The following is a 27,965-nucleotide window of genomic DNA, read 5'->3' as shown; positions in this document are numbered from 1 at the left end:
GTGTAACATTCCAAATACAGGGGGGAGGGGCGTTGCCAAGGAGGAGGGGTTCACAAGACCCCACCCCTCCCTGAGAATGTATAAACAGTTAATGGTTGCTACAGCAAAGAGGAAGGTTTCTTCAAGGTGTAGCCACTGGTAAGTCACCATTGCTCCTGTAAATGACACTAGTTAAATTCACTGATTTGCCAAAACAAAAGTCATGAAAACAGAAGGAGGTCTAGCTGGGAAGAAGGGACAAGAGAGGGTCATAAGGATGAACGTGAGCAATGCACATGATATACATATGTGAAAATGTCATAATAAAAATATTATTAGGTATAATTAATATATGCTAATAAAAACTATTACGGGTTTTTAGAAGGCACTAGTTTTAGATATTTATGTATTTTTACTTGAAAGAACATGATTTGAGATACTTTCATGTTTAATGTGATAAGAAAAACAAATTAAGAAGTACACAGAAGTCAGAGATTAAAGCTTGTAGAGCTAGCTACATTTATCAAAACTACTAATTTTTAATATAGAAATTAATTTGGCAAACCCAAATGAGTAATATATTTTAAAGAATCTATCAAAAATATTAAATTTTTAATTGAGTTTTTAATATTTCAGTTCACAGCTTTTTAAAAAATGAACTATTTTGAAATAAATAAAAGGGACCTGATGTGTGATCCCCAGGTTCAGTTCCCAATACCACAAGACCCAAAAAAATAAAAAAAAAAGAAGACTTGCAAGTAAAGTCTGACCTGTGTAGTAGAAATTCATGTTAACATGGAGCTAGTGAAAATACTGAACTCTCTGAAGGCTGCTCTGAGCACACAACCATTGTTCTTTAGTGGCCACATTAGTCATGTATCATCTTCTATGGTTACACTACATAGAACTGCCAGTAAATTATGGATTTCAGTCAAATTAGTTAATGTCATCTTCATTCCTGGACAATTCTATAGAAGAGTTTAGTTTAAGAGTTTAGAGCTGACACTCAGCCCCAGGACATGATGATTATAGATGCATTTTCATTAAATTAGTGAGAAAGAAGCTAATCCCTGCTTTCAATCTTAGGTTCTATATGAAAGCACAGTGGGTGGGAGTGCTGATGAGAACAAAGGGCCGCCCAACTGAGTCCAGTGTGAAATAAAATCAAGTTATTACAGTTAGTGTGCACTGCACACTGTCAGGAAAAAATGCACCACAGTGTAACGTAAAACAACAAAGATGGAAAATGTTCATACATTACATAATGAATTTCTGAAGATAATCACCATAGTCTAGGGATGTATTTCATAAGGACAACCAGATGATTTCACAGGCTTGGGATGTATGTATTTTATAAGGAAAACAAGATGATTTCATAGGCTTAGGATGCATATATTTCATAAGGACAACCAGATGATTTCATAGGCTTAGGAAAGATTATGAAGCAGCAATATAGAAACACACATTTACAAAATAAAAATTTATAGTTAAAGTAGAAATCAGAATTAATGAGCAGACCTCAATATAAGATCTGGGTTTGGATACAGCTAGCTTTGCTTACTTGGAATGCCACTTTCAAGTTAATGCTGTTGAGAAGTAGGTTTCAATTATGATCAGTTTTTGACCCGAATTCAAATAGATATTTTCTTGTGTTCTCCTTGTGAACACTTACATGAAATGATGGCATAACCCCCATGGACCTCTGTATCTCTACCCTTGATTCAAAATGAATCAATGGCAGCTATCAGCTAACAACTTTCTATGTACTCGTTTTTATGAAATCTCAACCTTACTGGAGAAGTTACATTGAAAAGTCTTTTAATCTCCTAGTGAAAAGAATTGATGGGACTGCATTTAAGTTCAAGTTCAAGGGTATTAAAATGTACACAGGAGAGTGACAAAGGTACGAGGTTATAGATTTTAACTTCCTCACTAGAAAATTGACTCAAAATAGATTTTCTAATTTACAATGAATCAAAAGAGAAAACATTAGACCATAGCAAAAATGGCACAAATGTATCAAAAGCCAAATGAATAAACATTTGAGGAGATTTATTATTAGAAATTGCAATAAATTTTGGAATGATGAATTGATTTTAGTTAAAAGGTATAACTGACAATTTATTGGGCGGGAAGATGCATTATTTTCCAATTGTTATCCATCTACAGTAAAACTGATTTGTGTCCTATTGTATTTTATGGAAAAGGAGAGTGCAACTTTCAGTGATTTAGATTAAATGTATTAATCATAACCAAGCACTGTGACCTATATATCTACTATTAAAGAAGATTTTTGACATTTAATTCTGTAGCAATATTTTGGCTCTGTACCACTCTTCCTAAATCCAATTCCTGCTACAGTTGGCAGATTTCTCCCTTTTAATTTTATGAGGCTGAAAGTAGCATTTAGCCACCCATGCGGTAAATAATGCAGGATTAGAAATATTTAGTGTTTTGTTTCCCTTTCAAGAGTGGTAATCCATCAAAACCAAAAATGTTCTCTAAAATTTTTCTATATTTTTGGCAATCTCTAATATATGGTATCATAAAAACTATAAAATTAAATAAAATGCATTACATAGACAGAAGAGATGTGCTTTCCTGCGACAACCTAGGAGAGCAGCTAAGACGGACTTTGAGTCAGAATTGGACAATCTTTACTGGAAAACCAAACAAAACTTAAAAAATGGGCATTTAAACATGACATTAGATTAAGAACTTTTAATTTTATTTCTTTGCTTAAATAAATCTTAACAAGTTCTCAAATACTGTCTAAAAAAAATTAACCACTTATTACCCATAAGCCATGTAGTACTTCAGAAGTGTTAGAGTAAGTAGGAGAACAATTATCAAACATTTAGATGCTCTCCGGATGTGACTAAAGGATCTACAGACACTAAAATTGTATCTTAAACTTAAGACATCAATGTAATGTAGTAAGTTAAATGCAAGTATAAATTACATTTGTGCTTCCTCACAGAAGCTAATAATTTCCAGTTTGACTTTAGAATAGACTTTTATGTTTAATATGCAAACTTAAAAGTTACTAAAACCTACAATCTCAAAAGTACATTATTAAGCCAAAAAAAGTCAGCACAACTGACTTTAAACAAATCCAAATTCCAACTTTCAAACCTGAATTCATATAAAATGATAATTTTAGTTATTAATGAATCAAATTATTACAATAATCACCCCATAACTACACATGGTACTTTGAGATATATCAAAGTAATAAAATAACCTGTCAAATGAATAATTATCTGCATTTAATCTATATATAAAACAAATGGCCCAGAAATGAGTAAAGTCTGTAATTCACTCAAGTCACTGGGATGCCATATATTCATGGTTAGAACATCTAATTTCTTCATACATATTCATGTCTTAATTCACTTTTAATGAAATTCCTAATTACAAATTATTGTGAAAACAAGTTTATATTCTCATAGTGATGAAATAAGATCAACAATTACCTACCAGATATGGGATAATTTAAAGAGTGTATGTGTATGTATGAAGAATCTACCTTTACTTTTTCCATACATAAATTGTCTGCAGTGCCCTTCTTGCCCTTCACAGTGTTACACTGTGAAACAGGAGTTAAATACTGAGAGAAACTGGAGGAAAGGAAATTCACATCGGTGAGGCAGCATGTATCTTTAAGGGCATTCTACAAAATAGAGGCATCTCAATGACAGACATAAGTGTCATGAGAATTAGTCAAAGAAAGACAGTGACAATACTATATTCCAGGGAAGAATGAGGAAGAGACTGGAGCAAACAATGGATTCTAGAAGCTGGGCAACCACTGGGGGCTTTGCTATTGTTGTGTGCTCTTGTTTGTGTTTTAATCCTTTGGTTGTTTGCATGGATGGTTTTTTTGAGAGGTGGTGTCACCTAGCCTGGGCTAGCCATAAAATGCTGCTGGCTTAGCCTTACAAATAAGTGCTGGGATTATGGGAGTACACCCATGCACTCACTGCAATAATATTTTGAAATGTTTTAAAGAAAAAGATTAGTCAAAGGTGAAGAGGTCGGATAATGCCAACCTTGTGGCTGAAGCCAAATTATTTATTTTTATAAAATTTGTAACAATTTCAAAAGATAAATTAAGCATTCAACAATAAAAATTCCTACATCCACCTTCAGAATGAGAACCCGGCTAGATTTTCATCCAATAATTTACGAAGCTCACAATAAATTTAAGCTTCATTCTTGCAGTGTTTTGAAAGTGAATCTTCAAGCAAGAACACTGCAACTGTAAACAAGGGCCACAGGGCAAGTCCCAGAAAGCCAAGTCTTAAAGAAACGTGGAGCTCAGCAGCCCGTACGCAGATCCTTCTTCAGTTCTGGGAAATCCCTGTGCATCTATAAAGTGGTGCTGCACTACTGCTAATGATTATTTCACCAACCTCTTAGAACAGAAAAACTCACAGAAACAGAACAGCTTCCTTTCTTATAAATTGGAAAAAATTAAAATGTTGATGATGATCTAAAAGGTGAAATCAAGAAGATCAAAGAGAAGGGAAGAAAAAAGATGGTTTAGGAGTAAAGGAAGAAAAAGCTGAGGAAAAGGGATGGAAGTATATTTACATGATGAAAACTAAGCACCTTCAAAAACATAATATCAGTTTTGATCAACCAAATACAAAATAATGATTTTCCCAATTTGACCAGGATAGTTTAAGTGTACTATTTTCGAGAGCCATAAAGCCCATCCAAAATTTATAATATCAACTGGGAATATAAGCATTTTGCCTGTGCCAAGAAAACCTGAACAGCATGACAGTTCCATGCTGAGGAGTGGCCCACAGGCCAGAAATTAAGTCCTGACATTATCAACTATTTGTCATGACTCTGAACAAGTTTCGCTATCTAGTGTGTGTGTGTGTGTGTGTGTGTCTATGTGTGCAGCCATGTGTGTGCCTCAGAAGGCCAGAAGAGGACATCAGAAATCCTGTTCTAACACTGGGCCCTATTATCTTGAGACAGGGTCTCTCACTGACCTTGTAGCTGGTGCATCCTTCTTATGTGTATCCCTCCCACTGGGCTGGCAGACTGCCAAGTCACAGTGACCAGTTCTCCACCCACCTCTGGAGTTACAGGGCTCAGTCACACCCAGGTTTTATGTAGATGTTAGAAACCTCATGCTTGCATAGTAACATGGCAAGGCATCTTACTCATTGAGGCAGGTCCTTGGGCCCCAGGTAAACTAACTGTCCCTCAGTTTCCTGGTATATAAAATGGAAAGAACATAATATCTCCTTAGACTCTTTGTATTAAATGAATGGACATTCACAGAAAAACGAAAGCACTATTCAGCAATAAAATAATAACACTAAATACTGTGAGATAGTATTATAGCAATAAAGTATTTTTGACCTTTTATATTAAAAAGCTTATAAAAGCAAATTACTTAGTAACTTAAAATATGCCATAGCTTGTGATCTCTCAGACAGTCCAAAATGCTAGCAGGACTAGCATGGTAGGGATGGCACAGGCATGGAGACTGTGCTCCACACTTGTCCTCTAGATTTTCAAACACTATGTATCTATTACTTGTAAAAAATAATCAAAATTTAAAAGGCACTAGGTAGGACTTCCCAGTAAAAATAACACAGTGATCATACTATTACTGTGGTTTTCTCTCAAAAACCTGACTAAAATGCCAATAAAAGGCTAAAAAGGTTCAACTCCACAAGGACAAAGAAAGCACCATCAAAGATGGAAAATCAAAAGCTCTAAGGCTGCTGCTTAGCTTTATGTGCAGAAGCATGGCAAGAAAGCGGCAGTCAGAAGCAAGCCGAGGGAAGTGCCAGACCCTGAAAGGCTTGGCAACTGGAGGCATGGCTGAACCGTTACCTGTGTGATGTCTGATTTCCCTACATATGGCTGTTTTTGCCTATATGTATGTCTGCGCACTGCATAGGTGCTGCTGCCCACATCGGCCAGAATAGGGTATCAGATCCCTCAAATGGTAGTTACAGAAGGTTGTAAGCCACTATGCGGGTGCTTTAATCTGAGCTCTCCAGAAGAGCCGTCAGTGGTCTTAACCACTGAGCAATCTCTCCAGCCCTGTAACATCTAATTTTAAAAAGCTGATTCTGGATCCTACTCCTTGGCCCACACACTCACATCAGCACTGCTATCCTATATCTCAAAGTTTATCACATGAAAATTCAAATTAGAAAGGAGCTGTTCCTACGGGCCTCCCAGTAGACTATTATTACAGCTGTGGAGATTCAGTGGAAGTCTGCACATGACTGCTCCCTTGAGGTCATCCTTTCCCCTCCTGTCCTAAGGGGAAACCATATAGGTAGAGTAGCTAAGGGTCTCCCAGTCACACAGTCAACAAGCACAGCATCTGTCACAAGGCATTCAATTAACTTGTTAGCACAGGCTCAAACAGGATCATCTATGCTATTGGTTATGGAATGTATGCTTATAAACACTGAAGAACTTTAGAGGCCGGTAGGTATTTGTTGGAAATGATGTTACAATCACACATTGTAACTAGTTAATTATAGAAAACATCCTTAACTAGTTAATTATAGAAAACATCCTTAAAAGTGAGACAGACACAGTTAATCACTATCAATACTGAAAAAAATGTTAAGCACAAGCTATGCTGAGAAGTTTTCTGTCATGGGGTGTTCCAGATAGCGAGGGATATAATAACCAAAGCAAGTGGATGATAAATAGTATAAAACCATAGGTTATCCATGAATGGATGGATGGATGGGTTAAAAGTCAGAAGGAGACATGAAGAGCTGAGAGGGTACCATTTCAGGTGAGTTTTGAAGATTTTGAAGAAAGGGTATAGAACTTGAGCTATTCCTTCAAGTGTATGAACCTAACAGGAAGAAGAGTGTGAACAACAACTGATACGTTTGAATACTGAAAGGGTTGACCAGGGGCAGGATCTCAAGAGCCCATGACCATCTGGAAAGGACAGAACTGCCAAAGATCACAGGTAAGCAGTGAAAACAGAAAGAAAAAACTCTGGATTTTATCATAAAGGCAATGAAAATTGTTTTGCCTTTGTAAACTGGGAAGTCAAGAGCCTAGGGTGTTTTACAAATGTTTACTTGGAGTTATAGGCGATAAGGATTAGAAGCCAGAACCACCACCAGACCAGGGAAACTAATGTCCTACCAACGTCAGAGAATGGGAAGGTAGCATGAGTGGTGAGAGGAGAGTGCACAGAAGGGGCAGCTGTGTGCATCAGACAGAAGGCGAGGGAACAGAGGCAGCTGGACAGTTCAACTGTTAGGTGAGGAGACAGTGCAAAGCAAAGTTTAAGTTCAACAGTAAAACCCACTACAATCACTACTTGCCCTAAATAAACGTTTCTCCCTCTCCTTTTTCAAATTAATTTATACTAATCAAACGTAGGTATTTGAGGACAAAGACATACATGCTTAATTGATGATACCTATTGCAAAATAAAAATATCAAAAGCTTTCACTGTGTATAGAATTGAATCAAAAAATGTATGGCTAAAGTCACAAGCAAGATACAACATGTCTTTAATATAATCAGATGTAATATACATTTACTAATATGACAATTAATGTGAAGCATTAAAATTATTTTTGTGGCTGTGTAGGCACACCACAAAACCCACTTTAATCGCAGCGCTTGGTAGGAGGATCTCTTTGAGTTTGAGGGCAGCCTGGCCTACAGAGCTAGTTCTAGGACTGCCAGAGCTACACAGAGAAACTCTGTCTTGAAACACTCCCTTCTCCCCCGACCCCCAATAGAAATATTTTTGTGAATAAAAAGAAGAGCTTCAGAGATGTACTCACACCTCATAAGGAGGCTGAGGCAGGAAAATGATCCTGAGGCTAGCTTAGGTAGCTTAATGAGAGCCTATCTCAAAATTTAAAAATAAATAAATAAATCAAGGAGAGCTAGAAATGTAGCTCATTGGTAGAATGTTTGTTTGGCATGAAGGAGGTCTGGGTTCAATGCCCAGTACTAAAACAGAAAAGAATTAAAAGAGCCTATCAGAGATATAGGAAAGTAAAATTAAATAATGTATTAATCTTTGAGTTTAAATACTAGTATCTGGCCTAAATATTACACATCCAAGCTAATATGAAATCCTTAACAACCCAATGAATATTTTTAAATGTAACTATAATATATTGTAACTAACAGATAAACACACCCTATAAGTTTAGTATTACACTGATCTGAAACATTTTCACAGTAAATCATCTCCAATCAATGTCCTGACCCATACATGAAACTCTAGAAGGAAGGTGATACGCTTTAACAGAACAAAAAAATTCATCCAACTTTGTTTATTCCCTAAGTACTGTGAAGATTATTGAACAACAGAAACATTACAAGTTTTGTTGGCTTAAAACTGAAATAACAATTGGGCTCTATCCGATTATCAGAACCCAATTTTTTAGATGGCAGGCCAGCAAATACCTGCTTGGCATACATTAACTCAACAGTACAAGAAAATCTTTCTGTCTAAATAACTTCTGCATCAATCCTCAGTTTTGCAAATTGACCTTCAGTTGGAGGAGGTACAGGTGATTTCAGTTCAAAAAAAAAGCTTATTAAATATTATTTGGAAGTGTTCTACCCATCATTGATTTTTGAACTTTTCTGATAGTAGGGATCTGACATATCTAAAGGCAAATTAGAAAACCGAGTTTTATAGACCATCAGAATAATTTTATCAGCAACATAAAAAGCAGAAAACCAGAGGTGAACAAGAATTGGAAAAAAGTAAAATGTATGCATTTCTACCTCCCTGGTTTTGGTTTTAAAAAGAAAAAAAAATAGGAGGAACTTGGGCAATGCCACTACCATTGTAAACGGCAACCAAGAGAAGGGATGAATGGGAATGTCCATCTAAGGAATCATATGGTCACAAATCAGCAGCAATGGGTCCTTTTACATTGAGAAAGAGGGTAGGTTTGAGACAGGGCTTGCTAAATAGCCCCAGTAGGCCAGCACTCACTACGTAAACAAACCTGCTGGTCTTAAACCTTCCATGATTCACCTGCTTCCACTTCTAGCACTCTAGGGCTATAGATGTCATGCCCTGGCTTAATTTCTTAAAAACAAAAAGAAGTATTTTGAACATATTTCAAATTTCTTAAGCTACAAAATAGAAATAAGTGTTTAGCTAACTAGACTCTAAATAATGTATTTTAAGTCTCAAACATAGCCAGACATGGTAGATAATGTCTATAACCACAGCACTCCGAATTCTGAGGAAGGATATCAATTGGAGGCCAGCCCAGTGCCACACAGAGAGCTCATGCCAGCCTGGGATACACAATGAATCTGTATCCACAGAAACAAAGATACTTCCTGCGTTTTCAAAATCAGTGTTTTAAAGATTCATCAGGGAGTCAGTGCAAGAAAGCAGGGCGTGGACATGTGTGCTTATGGCATAGCACTAGAAAGGCAGATGTCAACCTTGGCTACATAGCAAGTTCAAAGCCAGCTTGGCCTACATGAGACTATGTTTCAGAAACAAGTCCACAGATACCTAAAAAATACTAATCTGAAACCATTTTGAGAACAGTGACCGAAGAATTTGTACTGCTGTAATGCAATTTGTTTTTTAAATGTAGAAGGTGTGGCATGCAAGTACCCATAGGGCAAAAGAGAACACAAGTGCTTATACATTAACTTTGGTATAATCACTACAATTACACATAAACAGGACAGCCTTTGTCCATATACAGTTCCCACTTAAAGTTTCTTGATCCTAACCCATCTTGTTGGATGAACTGGTGTGAGGAATGGATGCTTGCTTCTTTTCCCAGATAGGTGGTTAGTTTAAGAGTGACCTAAAGAATGCCACTAGATGGACTAAGGCTGAAACTCCATCTACCTACAAATTTTACTCACTAACCTTCATTCCTGCAACTATCCTACTGCCTTTCTAATTGTTCCCCATGGCTACTTGTATCTGCTTACTCATCCCCAACCAAGGTTACTTTTATTCATTAAAATATAAGCTACAGGTGACGACGTTAGTCTCATTCACAGCTGTAGAATGCAAGGCCTAGAGCCAAACATAGTAGTAGCATTATTCAATCTAGCTGCAGGCAATACTAACCAACCTTTGTGGAATAAATGGAAGTCATTCACTTAATAAGACAGAAGATTCAAAGGGCAAATTAAAGTTTAGTCCATCCTCTGGCTCACACCTAATGGAGGAATAGGGTGGAATTTATACTTCTAATATAATCTTAGCTTATAGTTACATATTGTACTTTCTATTGACTACCAGTATGGCCAGGCATGACATGGCTTCACAAGATTACTATGGACCATTATCTAATTCCTGCCCATTTTTTCAGGTAAACTGTTTTGCTATAAACCCCTCCATATCTATCTAATCAATCTATCTATTCCATGATGTGTCAAACCCAAGGCCTTATGCCTTCATGCCTGCCATTTCCTACTGTGAATGAATTGGTGAGCTCTAACCCATCTGTTGGGTATCAGCTAAAGCATCTGTTTCTATAAGAGACTGTCTCAGAATTTTACCAAGTGGCTTCAAAAAAAGAGACGCAACATAAGAAATAGAGATTTCATCATAGCTGAATAAATATAGTAACATGATAGAGGAAATGATGAGTTTCCTTGAAGGGATAGAGAGAAGAGTAAATGAACAGGGAGAGCAGGAAAATTAACCAGAAGGCTCTAGATCTGGACAATCAATGTTAAGATTAGTAAGAAAGTACAGACAGCCAGTTATTAAACCAATGGAAGCCATAATACTTTATGATTACTACAGCACATCTTGATTGTGGCTGCGATTCTAGATAGTGAATACTGATGTGGATATCTGAACATAACTCACACTTGAATATGTTAAGCAGAAATGAAGACTACTTTAGAAAGAGAATTTATTTATATTTATTAGCAACATGACAGCAACATGAAGAAACTTCCAAATCATTAATTTTGGTTTACCAAAAGAAAAACAGTTTAAAATGTAAACACAAACCTACATTATAGGAATGTTAATCTTATTATTTTAAATATATAAACAATACACAGAAAGTATCAAGACATACTAAGCATTGTAATATGTGTTTCACACTGCACATTTCCACCATTTTGAAGGTCCCAAATTCCAACATATAAGGCCACACCTATACTAAGTCATCAGAGCAGCAAGCACAAATATTTTAATATATGGAAAAATATATGTGGTCACATCTTATATCATTAAAATATCATGATTGATTATCATATATGTTTTTAAGGAGTTTTTAAGAATATAGAGAACACAAGCATTCAAATGCATAAGTGAATAAGTGAATATAATACTATACACCATTAAATATATGTATGTTTCACATTTAATAAAATATGACCCAAGATTATCAGTATTAATATTGATCCTATTCAACGATATGGAATAAATGTTATGGGATTTACATTTTTAATTATCAACTGTTATAAAATTTGTATAATACAAAATATAGAGTAACATCAAAATAAAAAATTTAAAGCAAACAGACAGTATTAAATTTCTCCTGAGAAATATTACCATTTTATTGATTTGTACTTTTCTATAATACAGAACTGATTTTATCTAAAAAATTTCTAAGATTAAAATATCTTAAAATCTAGACCTCAAGCTGATATTGGGAGGAAAATGAAATTAACATATAATTAACATACTTAGACTATAACTTTCCAAACATAAATTCTCCAGTCTACAAAAATGCTCTAGGAATACAAATTTCCAGGCAGAAAGGTGGTAATAAAGGATTCCACTGCTGAATTCCACTAGCAAAAGCTTGGACAATAGTCCCCATAGAAATCAAATATAGTTGCAGACACAGGCTGTGTGGTATTTTACATCATTTTAGATTTAGTTTCTGTCATAAATTCTCTTTGCTTTGACTAGTCTGAGAAAATAGGTTATTTTAATCCCTCATTCAAACCAATTCCATTTTAAATGAGCCTTCTTGGTAAAAGGCTATAAAGAGCCTAAATACTCCTACTCTAGAATATCAAGAAACTGTATCACAAACACTGAGCAGGACATATGAAGAGTTCACTACAATAAGATGGTCACTGTCAACATAACTTCAAGTACCTACAACAGTCATTCATTCATGGTCAGCCACTCAATGAACTGCCTTAATGCCTGGAACAGAGAACACCTCCTATGCTCTAAGTGACACAAGGTACTGTGAGTATAAACAGTGGGACATGACAATTTATATTAAGGGTTAACACTAACTCTTTGGTTCATATACTTAAACTTGAAAATGTAGACACATAAGGAAATCAATTAAATTAGGTTCTTTTTTGGTAAAATAAACACACCATTAATACCTTGTATGTTCTTGTAATCACATGAAAACTGGTCTTCAAGCAACTGTAAACATTTTAAGCAAAGCCTTCTATCTTACTACAATGTCTTACATAATGATTTTCAAATACAAATACTGTGTTTTAAGATGAATCTTTTTCCCACAATCTTTCAGCAGTCATCATAATTTGAATAACTTTAGCGGATATTATACCTGTTGATGAATCACTAGTTCAAAACAAAATGAAAAGAGAATTTAAAAATCTCTCAACCTCACAAAACACACAGATTAATTGGAATACTCGGGGGTAGGATATCCTGAACCAGGTGTAGTGGCGCACACCTTTAATCCCAGCACTAGGAAGAGGCAGGTGGTCTCTGTGAGTTCAAAGCTAGTCTGGCCTACATAGTGAGTTCAATGCAGCTACATAGTGAGACCCTGTCAAAAAAACAAAACAAAACAAAAAAACAGACATCCTGGCTACATGGAAAGCTACCCTTTAGTAAGGTTCCTTGAATTCATGTTGTAAGAATAGTCTTTTCAAATTTGATTCCGGCATCATTATTGTGTTATTATTCTGAATTGTATTTAATGAATACAGTCTAGAAATGTCAAGGTCTCAGGCAGTATCTCCTGGGTGACGACCCTAGGACATTCCATAGAAGTAACAATTCTCCTAAATTAGGTACTAAAAGGCTGACCAGCAAGGTACCAATAAACTAGAGTTTCTAACCATACAACAATAGCGATTCTCTTTTGCTTTTTTGAAACAGGGTCTCATATGACACAGGCTGACTTCAAATTTGCTATTCTGCCAATGATGATCTTTAACTCCTGATTCTCTGGCCTCCACATCTCTCAAGTGTTGGTATTACTAGTATGTACCACCATGACCAGCCGAGTAATTCTTATCAACAGCAAATTCTCAGGGCTTGTAATCTCACATATACATGGACACATTTTTTTTTTTTAAAGGAATAAGACTGGATTCAAACCTCATAAACAGTCTAAAAGGAAAGCTTAATGATTTGGGAGGGAGGGAGGGAAGGGACATGAAGAAATGGGCTTTACAGCTTGTAGTTCAATTTGAGACTTAACTTGTTAACCAAAAATTCATTCAGAACAATTCATCAGACTATACTAAAGACAGAAATCAGATAAACATAAATAAGATACAAAAGAAACCTAAAAGCCTATAAAATAAAGCAATCTATTAAGATAATGTCAAATTATATATAAAACATGAATCAAATAGTTTAAGGTTAAATTCTACACTTGGATTCATGATAAAAATTAAGTTGCATTACCAGCTATTGTGTTTATTATCTTCAATAACAACAGCAATTATTACTTATTATATACTATGTGCTGAAGATGGACCTAAACTTATATGTGTACTTTATCCTCATTTAAGCCTGTCAGCATGTCTATTAAAAAAAAAAAAAAAAAAAAAACAGTGTCTGTATTTCACAAAAGAAGAAACTGAGGTTCACAATGTGTGTTTAAGTAATACTAAGAACCAGAGTGAATTCACAAATATATGACTTCAAGGTCTATAATACTCTATAACAGTGGGTCTCAACCTTCCTAATGCTATAGCCCTTTAATACAGTTCTTCATGTTGTGGTGACCCCCAAGCATAAAATTATTTCATTGCTATTTCATAACTAATTTTGCTGTTATGCATCATAATGTAAATATCCAATACACTCTACAATACCTCTCTGCTTTCCACAAATACATAGCCATTTTTTGTTCCTCCCTGCAGATTCCAAATTTGAAAAATTAACTACTAACTGAAATTTATGCCACCTGAAAGCCAACACTCCGAACTTTTGCAGATACTCACAGGTATGAGCACAGCAGTGAAAATCTGAGCTCCTCACAAACAGGCACTCACAGGTGAAAGGGACAAGGACTGCCTCCTCCCTGCAGCTCTGACACTGTAAACAAGTGTCCTTTGTGTGATCTACTGAGGACTGGCTTATTGACTTTTTGCACTTTTTCTGGTGACTTTACTGCTTTCAATGGCCCCAAAGTCAGGCTAAAATGAGTCTGTCATTGTTACTAAGCATGAGAAGGCCATAGTGAGCCTTATGGAGAAAATACAGGTTAGAGAAGTTTTGTTCAGGCTTCAGGGATGGTGCTATTAGCCATAAGTTCCATGTTTATCAATGAACAATACACAGTAAATACCTTTAAACAAACACATGCAGCATTCTTCAGTCAGGAGCTGATAAGAACATGAGGAGTGAGGAGCCAATACCCACCCCAAACCTAAACCTGACTTTGCTGTGGCAGCAGGTTTCCTAACTAAGTACAGTGACTTCACTGAACATGTCTGTGAGGAATAAGGGCAGTAATGGAGAACATCCCTACTTCCCTTAGTTCCAGGGTCTTTTCCTTCACGTGCACTCTATCGTTGTATGTATGTAGGTGTCATGTACCCACTGAACACGCCTGCTGCCATTCTGTTTAATGGATTACAGCTACAAATGCTGGAATTTGCTCCTAAAACTAACCTTTCTTATATACACTTTGGCTTTCCAGTGTGAATCTGTGCTAATTGAAATTAATTTCTTTCTACAAGAAATAATGGACATCCCTTAATGATGACTGTCTTAGCAGGCTAAGTTTTTTAAGGTAGCAAGCTACATATATTATGAGCAAAATATAAGGAGAATTAGAAAAACATCAGCAAAAAGTGAAAATCTTACCTTTCTTGATCAAGTCAGAGATTTTTTGGAAAAAACATTACAGAATGTAAAAAATCTAAACAAGGACAATTCAGGGTTGAGAGACAGAACACCCTAAGGCGTCCTCTGCTTTCAGTACAATTTTGAATACAACAATGTAGCCCTGAAAAACACTCCATGGCCTACTGCACTCGTTCCATGTTAAACACACATATATAGAAATCTCCATGAAGTGGAGCCTAATCACCTCTTCACAATTTAGACAGGAAGGCGGCTTTAAGGGTGGTGCAGCCATGGATCATCCACACCATGAAGCTAGTCCATCAGTTGTAATAGCTTCTATAAAATACCACAGTGAGACTGCAATAAGCCTAGAAAATGGGCTACAAATCCCAGCCATGCTCAAGCAAGCAGTGGACCAAAAATAAAAATAGGTAAAACTGAGCCAAGAATTAGATAGTATTCCTCTAGATTCATGATTGGTGAGACAAAGTTCACAGGCTGAGGCATTAAAGTGACTTATTCAGATCTAAAGGACAGTCATCATACAAAACAAAAGCATTTCTGTAATTCAGAAAAGAACATGAATTTTTGAATTGAGACAGTATAAAAATCCTTAATATAATTATTAAGCACATCACTGCACCTTTAAATATGGGACAGTCAGGAGGGTCAACTTGCACCATGTCACCTTTAACGTCTCCAGAGATGTTGTCATACATTCCTACTTAGTGTATTTTTAAATCTTTCAGACCACAATAGTCTTAGGTAAAGGTAACATCAACTTTAAGTTTCGTTTCCATCATATTTAATTTAGCCATTAAATGCTGAACTGACAAACCAGACAATATGAAAACATTAAATCACCAAGACTTTGTCAATTATAGGAATTGAGGAAAAAAGTTAATCAATTTAAAATAACTATTTTAAAGAATTCAAATGGCTTGAGTTAGCCTAATATAAGAAATATGCCACTGTTGAAAATGTTGTTGCTTGATGAAAATGAGTTTATGTAAGTATTTCTAAAACTCAGTGGCACGCATGGGCTGCCATCCAAGGATGAGCAAGCATCTTGCTTTAGACCTGACAGTGAGAGTCAGGCATGCATTCCTGTTAAAACACCAGGTTCACGTGATTTCATCAAGCTCCATGCCAGTGAGGCAGCTGTGACTAGTTTAGGGATCAGACACATACTACTGAAAATGTGACAAAAAGTGGTTCCCTAAAGGAGACTGGTTTCTCATCACTGTGCTGTTTAGGGATAGGATGACTTTCGCAGTACAATGAGAACTACAATATGAAATACAACAGGCTTGTAATACAGACCAATTATCCAAACAGGAAGTGAACTGAACAAAGGATAAACTTGAGCAAAGATTATCAATTTCACCTACTTATATCAGCCCTTATTAAAGAAAGTGCCCTGAGTAAAACACAAGTATTTTAAATAATGCTGGTAGAGAAGACTTCTTTTAAAATGAACCATAAATGGCAATACATCATTTTTTATTTACACATCAGATATAAAAACTAAATCTTAACCAGTCATAGAAATACTAAGGAATTCTTGGGTTAAATATAGTTTTCAATTTTCTATCTTTTGTTAGCATTTGGCAAAGCAAGCAATACATAAAAAGATCCAATGTTAAAAACCATAAGAGAGAAAAATATGTAAAATATACAGTAGTTTGTATCCACCCTGGGCCAACCTACATCTCAGGGAAGCCTCCCAATCAGATTCACCTCTGGCTAAAAGAAAGAACACCAGTCCTGCAGCAAAACAGGCCCAGGTCTGCATCAAAGAGGCTCGCACTGCAGTGTATTCCTCCAGGGAAGAGGACAGGAGCCAGGTTCCCTCGAATGCCATTCCCCAGGTGTTCAAAACGTAACTAATTTATTAGCAATAGAAGATTTGGCTTATAGGGGAATCTCACTGGTCCAGTTTGTAGCCTACAAAAAAATGGATTATTTTTAAGTATAACATTAGAATATAAATAAAGGGTGAGGATGTGACTTTTTATTCCATAGAAATGGAAACATTTCCAAACATGACATTTCAATAAGAAAGCATGCCTACCATTGAAGGTGGAGCCCCTCCAGATTTTTTAATATTCTTTGAAGGCATTCCATGGAGGCAACTGAGTCTAGCTTGGAAACCTGGGAAATCAAACAGTCAATTTAGAAGATACTGTGATCACTGGAGCATAGAAGAAGAGCCTATCAACAGAGAATTAAAACTAAGTTGCTGATAGTAGTGAGCACCAAGAGTATTATTGGGGAAATTGTGAAACACACTTAAAAGAACTAAGGTAATTCCCAGCAGGGTTCTAATGCAGTCAGCACTTAACTAGCTAGGACTCAGAGCTCCCTTTCTCCCAATTCACACTCCTATTAACACCTTCCTGATGAGTGAAAGCAGACGAATAAAGTACTTGGATTAGGGTCCAGCACATTCTCTACAGCATTCTGTGTTTGTATTGTTTCCACTTGGGTCTATCCTCCTTCAGTCCAGTAAGAACCGTAAGTAATGGGAGGCAGCACTTAGGAAGTACTACTGACCTCGTCTGCCAGGATGTGACATGAGGGGAAAAGAACCACTTAGGATACTTTCAAACACGGGGTCGGACACGTTTCTGTCTAGTTCTGCAGGGTCTTCCTTCTCCCACCAGGGCACAACTCCAGCAATACCACAGGCTCCACCAGACTCCTTCTCATAGAACCAGTCACTCTGTTCATCATCACCTGCGCAAAGACAAAATGTTCCCATGAAACAGACAGTTCAAGAACAAGTTATTCACCAATACCAATGATGGAATACCTAGGTGTAACCAGGGTACTATAAATGACTATTTAAAATTCACTTAACCTCAGTGAGTATCAATATATTTCTTGAGATTTAAGCAGATAAAAATGATTCAAAGTATAGAATGCAGACAGCTTATCAAAACAAGAGAAAAGATTTTAAATAGAGTCACTAAACCTTCTTAAGATCCCCAGAAGCCACTAAAGCCACTAGTACTAGTGGGTTTTCGTAAGAGTTTTCATACATGACTCCCTTTTATGAGACTTCTGATTTAAGACAGCTTATAAAATTTTAAAATAGAAACTGCAATCATGAAACAAAAATAATGCCCCCCAAAAAGCATCTAAACTTAAGCTGAGAATTATATATGAGAAACAGATTTAGTTCAAATAAACAGTGAATACTAAATGCAAGTGTAAAATGAGAACCACAGAACTGTTTGAATTAGGGAATAAAATATTTTTGTTAAAATTACAAAGCTTAAATATTAACATTTCACAGGAGACCTAACTTGAAATGTTATAGAGCAGGAACTCACTTAAAATGACTACCTTACCTCTGAATTGCCATTACCACAACACTATGCCCACTACTGTACTTGGGAGGCTGAGGCACAGTTCAAGAATGAAAGGCCAGCCGGTGCTATATAAACATAGAACCTGTCTCAAAAAGAAAAACCAAAGGAAAAAAAAAAAAAAACACTCCATAAAAATGAAGTTATTTGACTTCACTTTTTATATGATATTCTTAAGAGAGTAAATTAGTCATCAAAATCTTGGGCATGGAATCAGGTAAGTTAAAAACCCATTCTCCTGTAACATTGAGAAAATCATTTCAACTCTATTAGTTCCTCACTTAAAAAGTAAATAAAAAGTGGGAACTCCCACAGTTCTTAAAGAATGAAGTGAGAACAAAGTAAATTAAATTCTAGAAAATATCTTAGCAACATGAGATACAGTAAGTTCACAATAACTGTTGCTGTATCTTCTTAAACCAGTGCCTTCTAAAGATGTCAGCCTTGCCAAGAAGTCCCTTTTGATGAAAGTTTATCATTTTATTTGATCATATCACCAACCTCTATAACTTAGGTAAGCTCTGTATTTTAACAAAACTTGTCTATTAACAAGGTAGTTCTACTAACATATTCCAGATAAAGTCTCAACTTCCAAAGGCTAGTGTCTTGCAAACAATCATGCGATTACTTGTACTAAGTAGAAAGAATGGCCCTCTAATCTGCTTTACCAACAAGGTTCGAGAAACAGTACAGGCAACACTACTATGGTTCCCCCCGCCATAAAAATCACTAAATGATTTCTAAGTTTAGACAGTAAATATAGTTTCTTTCTGTAGAACCTCCTTTCTGCTAATACATTCTTTTTGTTCTTTTGTCTGGTTTGGTTTGGTTTGGTTTTTGAGACAGGGTCTCCCAAAGTAGCTGTGGCTGGCCTAGAACTCACAGACATCTGCCTGTCTCTCCCTCTTCTAAGTGCTAGGATTAAGGATATTAGGCTACCGTTGCTGGCCCTAATAATGCAGTCCTAAGAAAAAAAGATACCTCTGTGATAAGTACACATATGGTGAGTTCAACTTTATGATTTGTACTAGGAATAAGAGAGAACCAGTTAGGGGCTGAAGGGACTAAATGAAATTAGTCCAAACAAGGGTGACTCCTCACTCCTTCACAAGGGCTTCAAATTGTTTACAGCTTCAAAACACTGCCATGTTGAAGTGTGAAAAGATTCTGAAATTTTGGAGGAGAGAAAAAACCTAAGATGTAAGATAGTTCTATTTAACAGTTGATAATATTGAATTAATAAAAGCCATTTAGTTACTTATAGGTGGGCTAGTATAAGTGTGACAACTGAATAAAAATGACAAATCATTGCAAATCCACTCATAGGAATGCTTACACCTAGAATAAGGTGGAGAATAAGTTTAGCAGTCTTGCTAATAAGGACCAAACTGCAAACACTGAGGGATGCAAAGCTGAGTGCCACATGCTAATTTTTAGACATCTATTATTGGGTTAGGAAGCCAAGACACCTTCCGCAGGGCATAGAAACTAGCTACAATACTAAACACCAGCCTCTAAGTAGTACCTGTTATATCAAGGGGCTATTGTTGGCAGCTCATAAAATAACCAGCAGTATGCTTTAAAATGGATTTCTTGAGAGTGGAAAACAGTGCTTAGTACCTTGTCTTCCCTCGTCATTGGTGAACAACCCGGCGTCGGTGCTGCTGAGGCTGCTGGAGTCACTGTAACCAGGAGAAGAAGAAAAATGAAACACATCAAAAGAACAATTCATCTATCAGTTGTAAAATTTTAAAGAGACATGGCAGCTCAGAGATGGAACTTGAGCCTGACAAAGATCTGAAAGAAAATAAGACTTTTTTTTTTTTTAATCAAACTGCAAATATCCTGGTTCCATTAACTACACAACATATTATTTTTGGCACATAAAACCCTAGGAATCTAATGGGACCTGGACAGTGAACCAGATGGGACTGTAAGGAGGTGCTGACACAAGGCAGCTTTCATCACATGCTCGCTGTTCCTTTCTGATGCTGTGTTGTGTGATCAGCGTGCGCCTGAAATCCCAGTGCTCACTAAGACAGGGAAGTCTCCATCAGAAGCAGACTGAGACTGTCTTCAGCACAAAAACACAGGGCCTGGGATGAAATGACTTTCATAACCACATCTGCAAATATTCTAGAAAAGCCGTTTAACAATTCACAGCAACTGCATTGTTTCCCGAGAAGGGAGTGATGGTGGCAGTCCATTAGTGCAGAGCGAAGCAACAGAGGGAGTTCTAGACCACTATTAAGAAGGGTGTCCGTTCCCCTGCAGAACTGGAGAATAAGACACGGTTCAAACTTAATATGGAAATTCAGGAAATTACGGATACTCAGCAAAAAAAAAAAACCCAACTACTATTAGTCTACTGGAAGCAACATTTAAATGACAGTCCAATTAAGTGAAAATAGGAAGAAAATAAGAGCAAGTCATGAAAGCTTTGGCCCCTAAGAAAACTGAGTGTTATTCCACAAAGGCATACTCTGTAATGCCCCGGGAAATCTAGTGTAGTACTCCATAATCAGATCAGCCACATCTCTCAATTACCTAATGAATACACTTACTAAATACAAGTCAGGTGAAGTCTGACCACAGTGAGCAAGTATTTTACAGCCTGCAAACAGTGAGTCAGTTCACTAAGTTTTGGCTGCCATAGTCTTCTGGGTTCAGATTTACCATCCTTTAATCAATTCTACAAACAGCCAGGTTTACCTTTTCACAACATAACTGGTTGACTACTGTTTAAGCATGATACCCTGGAATAGAAGAAAGCCATTTTAAAGAAAACCAACAGTAATTTTAATAAAATACAGACTTAGAAATATATCCATACTTATTAACTGTGGTGGAGATACCAGAGAAGTATAAAATATTAACAGTAAAAGGAAATTGGCTTGGAGCATGAGAATAGGAAAGGCATGAACTCTATAAACTGTCTTGGAATGTTTCTCTAAACTTAAAAGGACTCTTTTAAAAGGTCATAAACCATATTCATACATACATATGCCGCCTACGATGACAGTTTTCTGTTTGTTTTTTTTTTTTTTTTTTGAGCTGAGGATCAAACCCAGGGCCTTGTGCTTGCTAGGCAAGTGCTCTACCACTGAGCTAAATCCCCAACCAATGACAGTTTTCTAAGTGAACTGATTTCATAGCTTTAAATGGGTGGGTTTCCTTATCAAATCTTTCCATTCTTCGGTCTGGTACTCTTGCTTGTTCTTCCTCCAAGAAGCATGCCTATCTCTGTCCACACCCTGACAGATTTCAAAACATGTGGAAATCTAGGTTCTGTAATACCAGTCTTTAAGGAGCCTTGCTTTGTACTGAGGTATTTCTTAATGATGGACACAGAAAATAAGTCTATTTTTGTCTTACTGATAACTAGCCAGTTGCTACCTGTACTTCCCTGTTGCTATGCTCATTTAATAAGAACAAGAATTTAACAAGAAAGGCTTTTCATTTCCAGCAGCTAGTGGCCAAGACAATTCATCTGCAAGGATACAGTATCTCTCCTTTTTGGAAATAATTCTTATAACTATTATTACTCAGATGAGACTATTCACAAGTTAATGTATATACATTAATACTAATCCCCTTTTCCATTTGGTTCATTTTTTGTTTTTTTCTATGACTAGAAACCCAGCATCATCTGAGAGCACCACCCTTCCCAATAGAGCTTCCCATTATTTCTACTCTTAAAGAAGCTCCAAGGGTTTCTCTGCCTCTACCAGCACAGATATACTTTCCCCTCCACTGTATGGACCGAGGTCAGTCAAAGGCAGACAGAACACTATAGCCAAGACCATGCTGTCCTAAGTTTCTTCACTGTCTCCATGATGAAATCTAAAGCACCACAGCACGCAGGCCTTCAATAAGTGCTGCTCTGGAGCCCCAGATCCCTTTCTTTCCTAGGTGAAGGAGCTGCACTTGACCCTCCCGGATCTGACAGTCTGTCTTCACACAGCTTTCTTCCAGTCATGCCATTTCCTTGCCAACTCTCCTCCATCCCTCCCTTTTTGGAACAAGTCTTAGTTCTTGCTTGGAAACACAGCTCCTTTGAGAAGTCTTCACTCACAAGTGCCTCTCACACAGCACATTCTATTCTCAGTATCTGCTTGCCTGCCTAATCCAGCGTAGGGTATGGGAGGGAGGGAGTCTATGTTAGTAGTCTTTGAGCTATGGATGCACACTGTAGTCATCAAATGTCAGAGAGAGAGAGAGAGAGAGGAGAGAGAGAGAGAGAGAGAGAGAGAGAGAGAGAGAGAGAGAGAGAGAGGTTTTTACTTATAAATCAAATCCAAGAAATATAAACCTTAAAATGGAAAGCTTTGAAAAGAGAAGATGCTTTTACTCTGTAGCAATCCTTCCCACAGAAGAAATTGCACTGAGCCCTTAAGTGGCAGCAGAAAACTGGTATAAAGAAAAGTTTAAATCAGAGGAAATAGAAATAGTTAACTGTATTTGATTTAAAATATCATATTTAAACTATATACCTAAGATGTGAACAACTAGGAAATCTGACATCCCTGCTTGACCCTGATGTTTGTGGAACAATGAAAAGAAATAAATGAGAGCAGAGTCTGCCTCATTATGGTTCCAGGGTGGACAGTGTACGAAGCAGAAGAACAGAAAGAAGACAGGAAAACAAAAAGGAGGGGCTTCCACAGAAAAAGCAGGTGATGTGTGAGCAGCAGGAACTCAGCCTTTCCTGCACTGCCACACTCCCTCAGCAATGGGCAACAGAGCTAGCTGCTTTTGGCTGAGGGATCCTCAGTCACAATAATTCAATGTCAGAATGCAACCAACCCTATTGCTGAACAAAAATCATAACTTGCTTGAAAGAAACAAACTTTTCAAAACCTTTTTCAAATACTTCTTTACTTTTGCTTTATTTTTTGAGGGAAAAACTATATAAACAGTAAACTGTCTAATAAAAACTCTTTCTGTTAACTCCAACTGGGTTCTCAACATAACTGCAGTCACACTTACAAACACACCCACATATATCCAAATATCCAAAGCCTACAAACACCAAGATTAAAATGAACTCAATACTACAAATTAAAAATCATGTTTTCCCCATGACCATTTTTTTCTGGCTCTCAGAAATTGAGGAGGGTGTGCTGAAGACGATGAGCAGCGCTGGCTGCTCTTACAAGCAGCTGGATGAATGGAAGAGGCTCACTTCACTGCTCTGACATACGATGAGCATGTGGCAATTAGAATAGACGTGGTCTACTTCCTGAGATGGACAGACAGCCGACCAACAGAGGAATGCTACAATTCCCATTTTTCTAAGGACCAAAACCAGCTGCTTCAACACCATAAATCAGTTTTTTATAAGTGATCAGAATTCCCTAGCAAGTTATAGATCAATACAGCAAGCCCCACACATCACAGGGTATGAACTTTGAACATCAGGAATCAAAATAATGAATACGCACCCTAAAATGTTCCAAAGGCTGAAGCTCCATAATTACATGAACAATGATATATCCTAAAGTGCAGTGATTCAAAAGCATATTCTTTCCCATAGAAAGCTATTTCTTTTTCTCTTTGTAGCTGAAAATCAAGACAGATATAACACAACTAACACTTTGCATAAATCAAATAAGCAATTTTGCTTTGTGTGAAAATGCTATAAATTATAAAGAAATACAAACCTAGTTACAAAGTAATAGCACTATGATTATGGTAATTTATAATTATCTTAAAACAGAATTAAAATACAAAATACATTCAGCCCCAAGCATGCAGACAAACACGTTATTGGCAGAGAATAGTAAAGTTACCTTTCGCTCATGAGCTCATCTGAGACTTTTTGTTCTTCGTACTCCATTTTGTCTTTATTGGTCTGGCTTATTTCTTCACTTTCCAAACCTCCTCCTTCCTCTTGGGTTTTTGGTCCTTGTCTAATCACTTTCAACTTCCTTTTTTTAACTTTATTCCGGTTAAACTCTGGATATTGGTAAGATCTATCGTTGTCCATGTCCTGATCTCTACAGCCTTCAGGCACCTGGGTCATTGTCCTTTTGCTGGAGATGTCCTGTGGGAGATCCACTGCCATGCGCTTCACTTTCCTCCTACGGCGGAGAGTTCTATTCCCAAGGTTGTCCACAGCAAAATCAGACTCATGCCACAGAAGTCTTTTACCTCGAACACCGTTATTTAAGTTGGAAGATGGCCTGCGCTTTGCCACTAACATTTGATCATCAGAGTCACTGTGATCTTTCTTACTGTTGTGGTTCTCTCTATAGTCCTTACTTGGTTCTTCTAAACTAGAATCAGAGCCTTCACTTAAGCAGTGACCTGTCTCCCAAGGGTGGTGAACATTATAGGACCTACGCTTCCTCCCTCTCCTTTTCCTGGCCTGGCGTTTCAGAGGGCAAGACAGATTTCGAGAATGATCTCCTGTTTCAGCAAACCCACCTCGGGCTTGCTCAGAGCTCTCTTCCAGTGCAGAGACAAGATCGTGAACAAGTTCTTCCATTGTTCGGCTGAAATGCCTGTATGTTTTAGAGAAAGAGAAATAAAGTCACTCGGTGCTAACCTCGTTCTCCACACCAGCATTTCACTCTAAATACAGCTATAATTAATATCCTTTAAAAGAAAGGCATATGATTGCATTATTCAAAGTCTAACATGCTCAGTCTGATCCCTTAACACACTTCTTGCATAAATCTTGTTTTGTTTTAATTAGACATAGGAATGGCTGGGTGAGAAGGCACACACCTATCTATAATTCTAGCCCTCAGGAAACTGAGACAGAAGAATTAAGCTAAAGTTTGAGGTCAATCTGGGATACATGGCAGGGCCTGTCTTAAAGATAAATTCCTAACACTGAAATCACTTCAAGACAAGTTAAATACAGTATCAACTGGTTGGAGCAGAGGGGGCGGGTGCTCAGTAGGTTAAGTTCTTGCTGCATAAGCATGACGGTCCCCAGCACCCACTTAAAGCTGAACATGGTGTTGCGCACCTGAAACCCCAGCACTCCAACAGAGACAGGCAGATTCTGTGGGCTCGCTGGCCAGCCAGTTAGGAAATAGCAAGCTCTAGGTTGAATGACAGACTCTGTCTCAAAAAGAATAAGGTGGAGAAATGATTGAGGAGTACCTTCAGATGTCAATCTCTGGCATTCACATGCAACCACATAGGTGAACACACACACACACACACACACACACACACACACACACACACACACACACACGATCCCAGGAATTTTCAATGATTATTATGTAAGCATGGGAAACATTCTTCTAATAAGTCACTGTTCCTCACTTGCCCCTTTTCTAACCCCAACTACTTTGAAACTGTCTCAGTCCCTTCCCTAATTTAGCTCCTAAGGAAAGGAGACATAGAACCTTCTACTTCCCACACACTTTGCCTCATCACTACCATAATATCAGATGTAGATGGACAGAGATTTCCAAAATGTGTATCAGATGTAAAAAGGAAGTTTAACCAAACAGTGGGCATATCTCTAAGCCACTAAGCACTCACAAACAGGTGATAGAGAAACTGTATTCCATTCCAAACTGGCCCCTCAGTGGTCCATAAGGGCCATCCTTAACACACTCTGAAGCAGTCTCCTATCTTTCTGGTCAGCAAGCATAAGCAACTGTGGTGTTTTGGAGCTTTAATAAATTACATAGTTCTTTCCAAATTCAGTTCCCAGTGATGTTAAATTTGTCGGTGTGACACTTTTTAAATGTTACAGGTATTTCAGATGTTTACCTTTCTTATAAAAATCATGGCCTATCACTTCTCAAATTAAGTTCAACAGGCATCAAAATATTTCCAAAAGTCCTCTGGAGGCCTATAGAGCTTGGGGAGTTTATAAGAGGAGTAAATACACTTTGGGCAGAGGGCTAGATTATAAATAGTTTCGGCTGTGTAAGCCATGCAGTCTCTTATCACTCAGCTTCTCACATACTAGAAAAGCAGCCATAAATGAGCAAGTCCCATAAGGTGGTTTGCTTTCATTTTTAATACAATCAAGTGGTATCCAACCAGTTTTCCAACTCTTGGTCTATATCATCTCCAGTTACATATAAACTCTACCATCTACGAAATTTAAGCCTTAGAAAGTTCCCCATAACAGTTTGTAACTTTTCATTTTCATTTTAAAACCTAAAGACATATGTGGTGATTTAATGGGTTTTATTGTTTACAGGGCTACATATCTCACATAACAGTTGAGTATTTACTATCTGCTAATATTTACTAACTATATTACCTCATTTCATTCTCACACAACAACCTTGAGGTGACAAACAAAATAGAATCAGCAATAGATCCGCCACTGGGACCAATCTAAGTGACAGACACGCGTTTTAAGCCCTAACATCTGATTCCAGGGCACCCACCAGTGCTTAGCAAGTACAGCTGCCCAACTGCACCATTCTACAGTTCTGTTTCACCGCTTTAACAGTTAAGAGAGCTTAATGAACACCAGCACCAAAGCCAAGGGCTCGAGGTCAGTTACTAATTATGTTGTTCTCAATAGAAAAGAGGCCTAGAAAACCTAAATCAACACAACAGCCAGGGGAGAATGGCTGTTGAGGATGCAATGAGTTCAGCAAACAACCCAGAGGGCTGGCAGAATAAAATGTGAGCCACTGAAAACCACACTGTTGCCTTCCAGCTGTCCTGGGAGTGTGTGTTCCACACCTCGCTCCTTTTCCAATCTGAATGTATAAACAAAGTCGATTCAGAATGGTTTTCAGACACATGGTGATCCAAACACATACTTTAAAGAAACTCTAGAAAGCAGCTGACATTTCTTTCTTCCTTCAAAAGGCTTCAACATGTAACTCTCATTTCAGACTAAGGTATTAAGTGACCTATGCATCACATCTGAATTAGTTATCAAGCCAACAGGGTCTATATCTCTGGCTATTTTGATAAGTCAGATGGATCTTTTATCTATTACTTGTGTGTTAATAACTGCCTATTTGTTTTCTCTTACTGCAAAGAATGACCTGCTCCTTTCTGTTAAGACTAGTTCTCTGGAAGAAATGTAATCTGAAAAGCCTATTATCTCTGAATATAATATTGCATATTTAAACAAAACCCACTTAAAGACAATTTCATAGGCATTAAAATTGGGGTCCGTTCTCTAAAAAGTTCTATTATTGGTTCAGGAATAAGTGCTTTTTGAATACAAGAATGTTCTTATCATTGAGTGAACAGATAGTTCAGAATTTCATGTTAAGACATGAAATTAATGACTAAATAACTCTCCGAGTAAAATCGTAGTTTATTTTAAAGGCAGTTTGGCACATTACCTCAGATGAGAAAAGGCAGTGGTCATGATGCCTGCTTCTTTGTTTCCTGTGTAGATCCTGAAAGCCTGAACTGATATCCTTCCTCACCAGCCTGAGGTCTGCCATCACCGGCTGGAACCACCATGCCTGGATTAGCCCATGTTCTTAATGTTTGAGCAGGGAAATGCACCATTTAATCCACTGCAATTGACACTCATCAACTGATTTTTTAAAATTGTCTCATTTATTTTTATTTTCTGTATACTATTTTGCCTACGTATATGTGTATACACTTCCAGAAGGAGGTGTTGGATGATTCCC

At 37.2% G+C, this 27,965-nt stretch overlaps 1 protein-coding gene and 1 long non-coding RNA gene across 23 annotated transcripts in view; one reads left to right on the top strand and one right to left on the bottom strand.

The window, feature by feature from the left end:
• Gpatch2 (G-patch domain containing 2) overlaps positions 1 to 27,965 on the bottom strand; it is a 200,266-nt gene that overhangs the window by 167,238 nt on the left and 5,063 nt on the right. For 19 of the 21 annotated variants that reach the window (XR_006062199.2, XM_042258802.2, XM_042258811.2 and 16 more), the window contains 4 exons: positions 24,165 to 24,878; positions 19,993 to 20,054; positions 17,555 to 17,737; positions 17,073 to 17,152 (listed from right to left, as the gene is read on the bottom strand). Coding sequence is in view for 20 of the 21 variants with exons in the window: in XM_042258802.2 (XP_042114736.1) it covers positions 17,073 to 17,152; positions 17,555 to 17,737; positions 19,993 to 20,054; positions 24,165 to 24,878 (1,039 nt within the window). In the remaining variant the exon portion in view is untranslated. Of the gene's footprint in view, positions 1 to 10,860; positions 16,946 to 17,072; positions 17,153 to 17,554; positions 17,738 to 19,992; positions 20,055 to 24,164; positions 24,879 to 27,665; positions 27,831 to 27,965 lie in introns of those variants that run through there. The other 2 variants (XM_042258792.2, XM_042258813.2) reach the window with 2 other exon arrangements.
• On the top strand, positions 27 to 27,855 carry LOC121821387 (uncharacterized). Of its 2 annotated transcripts, XR_013043492.1 has the most exons (4): positions 27 to 138; positions 4,204 to 6,955; positions 18,796 to 18,886; positions 27,720 to 27,855. It is a non-coding gene; the product is annotated as an uncharacterized LOC121821387 (long non-coding RNA). The 2 variants fall into 2 exon arrangements; XR_006062205.2 differs by lacking the exons at positions 18,796 to 18,886; positions 27,720 to 27,855 and adding an exon at positions 14,068 to 14,271.

The sequence above is a fragment of the Peromyscus maniculatus genome, chromosome 11, assembly GCF_049852395.1.
Source record: "Peromyscus maniculatus bairdii isolate BWxNUB_F1_BW_parent chromosome 11, HU_Pman_BW_mat_3.1, whole genome shotgun sequence".
Taxonomy (NCBI): Eukaryota; Metazoa; Chordata; class Mammalia; order Rodentia; family Cricetidae; genus Peromyscus; species Peromyscus maniculatus.
The sequence above is the reverse complement of the archived record's forward strand: the minus strand, read 5'-3'. Positions and strand labels throughout refer to the sequence as shown.